Source organism: Echinops telfairi, unplaced genomic scaffold (genome assembly GCF_000313985.2).
Source record: "Echinops telfairi isolate 266 unplaced genomic scaffold, ASM31398v2 ScPeMD7_2;HRSCAF=8, whole genome shotgun sequence".
NCBI classification, from domain to species: domain Eukaryota; kingdom Metazoa; phylum Chordata; class Mammalia; order Afrosoricida; family Tenrecidae; genus Echinops; species Echinops telfairi.
In genome coordinates this window covers 13,223,222-13,229,451 of record NW_022103898.1, presented here as the reverse complement: position 1 = coordinate 13,229,451, position 6,230 = coordinate 13,223,222, and the positions used below count along the sequence as shown (strand labels likewise).

The following is a 6,230-nucleotide window of genomic DNA, read 5'->3' as shown; positions in this document are numbered from 1 at the left end:
CCTGTCAAGGCTGAACCTGAGAACTGGGAACACCTTCCAACGAAGGCCAGCAGAGCCCAGGGCCCAGCTGTGCAAATCAGGACACTCATCCGCAGGGGGAAGAAGCCCCGAGGTTCAGGGCAGGAGAGGAGCAACCCCCAGCATGCTGACCATGGGAACTGTGGGCCTCCTGTAAGAGACAGGGGACCAGGTCCTGGGTGGCTTGGCCCCAAGGAGCACCTCACTCAGAGGACAGCACACAGAAGTGGTAGGGATGGCAGGTCCCCTGGCAATTCATTCTGGGTGACAGCGCCCTGACCTGCCCAGGCTGAAACCTCTGGTCCATGAGAGTCGGACAGCGGCTAGTGTTTGAAGCCAGTGTGTCACCAGGTAGACCTCCAGTGGGTGGGGCCTGCTGGGTTTCTTGGGAAGACCCCTGCACCCCAGAACAGCCTGCAGTCAGGCATAGAATGAAGCGCCCAGTTCGGCAATTCTGGTTTTCTATCAGGATACCTGGGTGTGGGTAGGTGGCCTGCCAGGCCAGCAGCGTCCCCCCACCCCCACCCCCCTGCCCAAGGGGTGCAGCTAAAGAATTCATTAGGAATGGTGTTTTCCCTCCACCCCACCCCCCAAAAAAGACTACTGATTTTGTAAGCAGAGGACAGGAACCCAGGGCCCCCTGAGGAGTGTTGGCGTCACAGTTTTGCTTGCTCCTCCATTATCGAAGGTCCTTAAGAAGGGTATGGGAGCTCTTCAACTGAGGTATAGAGCTCCTGCTTTTTAAAGCATTTAATTAACCGAGGGCTTCAACAGGACTTAAATGAGCCCACCTCTCCTTCCCCCTTACAAGAGGGAGTCTTGCGACTTGCTGTAGAGCAGAATGATGCGTTCCCATGTGGAAATGAACCAGGGGGCTCTCCAACTTTGTGATCCTCACTAATACCAGCGAGAACCCAACGGACCCCTTGCACAAGGTCAAAATGTCCTTAGAAACCTCTCAAGTCCCCATGCGCTTTGACCCCACCTGGTCGGAGCGGCTGGGCCTGCAAGTCATCTCACAGGACCAGTGGCTCGTCCTAGGCTGGCTGGCCAGGGCTTGAAGTCATTAGAGGGGGGTGCTCGGAGTTGTGCAGAAAAGACCAGCAGGCTGGGGGGCAGGCAGGTTGCCTGGCCTGGAGGAGGCCTGGTCGATCGCACCCTAACCCTTCACTCCAGGGCGGAGAAGCAGGAGGAGGGGAGCCTGGGGGATGCTGGGAGATAGCACCCAGGGCCCTGGCCCCCAGGGACAAACTGAGATGAAGAGGGAAGTGGAGGGGTTTGACCTTTGACCCTCTACAACTAGGGTGTGAATCCAGGGTTGGTAGGGAGGCCTGGCCACCAGGAAGGGGTGAAGGGGGCCCTCAGATCCTCAGTGAGGTCGGGTAGCGGGGGAGGGCCTGCAGTGACCTTTCACTCCGTGCTCCCCAGCCCTTTGTCCAGCCATCCCCTAGAGGCCATCTCCCAACTCTGGGGTGACGTGTCCCCGCTCAGGTGAGCCCAACCAGAAGCTAGCTGGTGACCCAGCAGGCCCCATCCCCAGAGGGTGCCCAAGAGTGAGGGAGGGGAAATGGCAGAACCTGCAGGGCCCCCACCTCCATCCCCACCCTCACCCCCGGGTGCCCAGCATTGAACACAGACTTTGGCCCCTTCGTTTTAAATAAGAAATTTATTGCAAATATAGAAATTGATTCTCTCCATACAGGAATCTCCGATTTGAGGAAAATGACTTCGTGCCATTAAGTTTAAAACAGGAATGGTGGCTGGGGTGGGGAGGTGGGGGGCAGGAGGAGGGGAGCAGAGAGAGAGTGGAGAAAATGAACCAAGTGACCTGCTGAAAAGATGAGAAGGGAAGTGTTCTGCCCCCCCACCCCCCAAGCTGGGCTCACAGGTCCACCCACCCTCACCCTCGAGCTCGGAGTCCAGCTCTGCAGGCCCCAAAGCCAGTGCCAGACACAGCACCCTTGGGTGGCGACACCTCCTGGAGGGAGGGAGGCAGGGAGGGAGCTGGCACTGTCCACCCTTTCCCGCCTCCTTGCCCCTGCCCCAATCCTGGGCTTGCTGGACCGAAGCACATGGGGGGTGGAGGAGGAAGAAGAGGCCCAGGCAGGCCACCCCACCCCCCACCCCTAGGCCTGCCCTCCCCAGTGCCTGGCTCCTGAGCAGCTGCCCTTGGCCTTGGAAGCAGTGTGGAGAGGCTTGTGGTGCCAGTGTGGATTTCTCCTTGAAAGGGGGCAGATGGAGGGGTCAGGAAGGGTGCAAAGTGAAATAGAATATAATCACAGGGGTGGAGGCCCTGGGAGGGGCCTCTCCTGGACTGAGGTTGGGGTTCAAGTCACAAAGGGGTGGGGCTCACAGGGCAGGAGCCTATCAGCTAGGAGAAGGGACCATGAGCATGGATGGGGTCAGCCGGGGCTCCCCAAGCCTGGCCCAGCCCACCCACCCGCCACCATCAGGAGAGGCCACCTGCCCTGCCAGGGACTGCTGGACAGCAGGCTCACTGAGAGTGGGCACACCCACGAAGAGACCTCAGAACCACCTCCCCATTCTCCCCGCCACCCAGTTGCCACTCCACCCAGCTGAACCAGCCCACTGCACCCCCCTTCCCCACCACACAGTCTGAAGCCCACTGCCTCTAAATCCATTCTGACCCCTGGTGAGGTGACCCCACAGAGTGCCCCCCACCCAAGGGAAGCTTGGGGTCTGTCCCTTCACTGTAAACCATTTACCTCCCTGTGGTCCCTTCCTGGCCTCAGCCCTGCCTGCCATCAGCGGGGAACCCCGGGGAATGCCCTGTCCCCCATTTCTGCTGCTTGTCTTCATTTTCAGCAGCTGTAGCACCCCGCCGACCCAGGCCTCCCCAGCACCCGTCCCATGCCATCCCTGAGGCAGGGGCACAGGGTTGGGGCAGAGAGAGGGGTGAGGACCTCTGATGAGGGGTCCCTAGCTCCTGAGTAAGCTGACTTTCCTCCCCACCCCTTTAGCTTCTGAAAGGCCACTAAGATTCCACAGTGTCAGCCAGGCCAGCCCTTCCCAGTGAGTTCAGTACCTGCTCCAGGGGGCAGGGACAGGGGGGCTCCAGCCTTGACCTCATGGGTCTGAAGGCAGCGGGGGAGGCTACCCAGAAGAGGACCAAGGTCTCCACCCACCCCTCCCCTTCCTACCCTCCATGCAGCCCACTCCCTCCTCCCCTTACCAGCCACCAGCCCTATGCCCCCCAGTCCACCCTGCTCACTGCCATTACATACACAGGCAGGCAAGGCCTCTGGGCCTTCCTGCCCATGTGTCTTTCAGGTACATTTTTCCCTCTGATTCCTCCTTACTCTTTGCCCACCAGGGTGCACAACAAGGAGAGGGGGCAGTCGGGAGGGGTTAAGTGCCAGGGTCCACTTCCCCTAGAGCCTGCAGCTCAGCCAGGGCAGCTGGAAGAAGGGGGTCTGAGTGGTAGACCCCTCTTGGCCTCAGTGATGTGCGGGGGTGGGGGTGGCGTGGGCAGGGGTGTCCTGGTTGCCTCAGGGGCCTTGCTGTTAAAATCAGGTCTATAGGATATCTTCGATCAGGAACAATGGGTCAGTGGCAGGGGTGGGCTCCCTCTCAGCTGTTGGGGTCCTCCCTGAAACTCAGTGGGGATCAGGGCCTCGAACCTCCCACTGGGAGCTGCTCCCACCCGCCAGCCCCTCCGCTCTCGGCCACCTGTCCTCAGCAGTGTGACCGCCTGTCCCCCGTCCCCTGCCAGAAAGCCACCTCTCTTGGAAAGTCACCCACTTCCTCTTCAGAGAGGTGAGGCCCAAACTGGAGGTGGGGCCGTGCCCAAGGGGCAGGAAGACAGAGCAAGGGGGTGGAGGGCACTTGTGGGCTCAAAGCCCAGAATGACAGGAGGTGGGTGAGGGCGGGGTGTGTATTGGTGGCACCTGTTTTGGGGTCTTTTGCAGAGCTGGCCCCCGTGCCCATCCCCCAGCCCTGATTTCAAGAGCTGCTTGTCAGGTCACCACAGAGGGGTTTGGGAAAGGGGGAGGCAGGGGCGTCTGGACAAACTGGCACATACACGACAGATGTTTGCTCAGAAAATACAGTAAAATCGTCATGCAAATAGAACAGGGAGCCTGGGTCCGCACACTGGCCGCCGTCACCACCGGCCGGCTCGCCATCGAGTGTGGGAAGGGGGTGGGGGACAGGCCGGGGGTGGGGGCGGCTCTGCACGGTCTGGCGGCCCCCGCCACTCCTCATCCCCAGAGAACAGTCCTTTCTCTGCCAATGTCACCCCCCAGGGAGCCCCAGGCTTGATCCTGTGCCCACAGTGAGTGGGAGGGAGAGGGAGGCCCCCCGCTGAGCCCGGGTCCCCTTGTCCCAGCCCAGCTCCAGCAGAAAGGTGCTAGGGCCTCCAGGGTGATGGCCCTGACTTAGGCAGTCCCCTTCACCCCTCGTTCCCTTCCCTGTGCTCACCCCCTCATCCCACACCACATTCCTCCCAATCTCAAGAAGACCAAGTGGGTGACAGGCTAGAGCAGAGGACCCTGGCATGGGTGTGGTGAGAGCCTGTGGGGTGGGCACAGGTGGACAAAGCTTCCAGTAGCTGTCCCCTTGCCCCAACCCTCGGTGGCTCACTTCCCAAGCAAAGGTCAAGGGCCCAGAATTTGGCCCCTGGGTATGGTGGGGGACCCCACAGTCCCTGTGCCTGGCCCTCTGGCCCAGCTGAAAGGCAGCATGGTCCTGGAGTCCTGCCCTTCCTCACCGCCCTGCCACCCACACTGAGAACCCCTCAGCCCAACGGAAACTCTGGGTACCAACTGCCAGCCAGCAGGTTGCCATGGAGACAGAGGCTGGCCCAGGAGGGGGAAGGGCACCAGGAACCCAGGCTGCTCCCCACTCAGGGGAGGGGACCTCACTGTTTGTGCTTTGTTCAGATCTTAGGGGGTGGGTGTCAGAATGAGGAGAAAGCATTACCCTGGACACAAGTAGCCCCTTGAGCCAGGGTGGGGCAGCTAGGGCAGCCCAGAGTTGGTGGGTGGGAAAACCCTGCTGGCCCCTCATTCCCCACAAGCTCAGGTAGTGCCCCTCCATCCCATGATGGGAGTCTGGCAGAGAGGAAGCTAGGATATGGGGGCATGGGCAGGAAGCCCCCCTCATAACCACCTCCCTGTTTCTCCCACCCATCACAGGCCCTGCTGCTCTCTGGGTGAGGGTCCTGGGACCTGGTCCTGGGCCCCTGGCTCTCCCCAGGCCCCGAGGCCACTCGCAAGGGCACAGGAAGGTGGCAAGTGGACTGTCGCCCTGGTCAGCTCCTCTCCTGACAGGAGGACCCCCCCCACTTCTCCTGGGTGCTGTTATGGAGCCAGGGGTCCATCAGGACTATGAACCTCAGCTCTGGGGCTTTCTAAACGGACAAACACCGGTCTGACTCTCAGCTCCCTCCACCCCCAGGAGACAGCAGCTTTGGAAGGGGGTGGTTGGTGGATGCGGGGTGGGGTGGGGGGCGGGTATTCTGAGCTGTCACATGACCCCGGGGTCATAATTGCCTCCCTCTGGGCCTCCATCTCAAGGGATGATTCCCAAGGCCCTCTGGGGCTAACCCTGCAGGTGACCTGTCCCCCAGCTGGGGGTGGGCACTCTTCACCCATCTCAGCCACTGGCTCCTACCCCCACCAACCGGTCACTGCCTCCCAGATGCCCTGTGGGCCCCACAGCCTCGAGGCCCTGTCCCCTCCTGCCCCGCCCCCCGCAGCGGAGTCCCTGGGCAGCACAGTAAAGACAACTGGTTTCGGCATCAGTTTGTAAACTTTAAGGAAAACGTGTCTTTGTTTTCCTGTCCCTTAATGTCGGGCGTTGGTTGGTTCACAGTCAGGTGGTGGTCAGGTGTGTGCATGGTGCGTGTGTGCGGGTGTGCGTGTGCGTCCCCTCCTGCCGCGGGGTGGGTGGGGTGGGGGGCCCTGCTCCGTCAGCCCGTCACCCCAGGGGGGAGGAGGACACCCTCTGGCCCTCCCCCTCGGGCCCTGCCGCCCCCGACTCCCTCCCCTCCGACCTCACCGGGGAGGAGAGGGTCACAGCTTCTGCTGGGCCGAGACCCCCTTCCAGTAATCGAGGATGTCGTGCAGGTCCTCGTCCTTGGCGAACTGGACCTTCTTGCGCAGGGCGTGGCCCGCGGCCACGTACACCTCCTCGCGGGGGTGCTTCTTGTAGGGCCGAAAGCGCTCCCAGATCTTGTGCGTGCTCTCGGA

At 61.5% G+C, this 6,230-nt stretch overlaps 1 protein-coding gene across 1 annotated transcript in view; it reads right to left on the bottom strand.

The window, feature by feature from the left end:
* Nucleotides 1-6,020: 6,020 nt before the first annotated feature.
* The window catches only part of ELFN2 (extracellular leucine rich repeat and fibronectin type III domain containing 2), a 3,134-nt gene continuing 2,924 nt past the window's right edge, over nt 6,021-6,230 (bottom strand). The window contains exon 2 of the mRNA XM_004700706.2: nt 6,021-6,224. Coding sequence (XP_004700763.1) covers nt 6,054-6,224 — 171 coding nt within the window. The 3' untranslated portion in view covers nt 6,021-6,053. The remainder of the gene's footprint in view (nt 6,225-6,230) is intronic.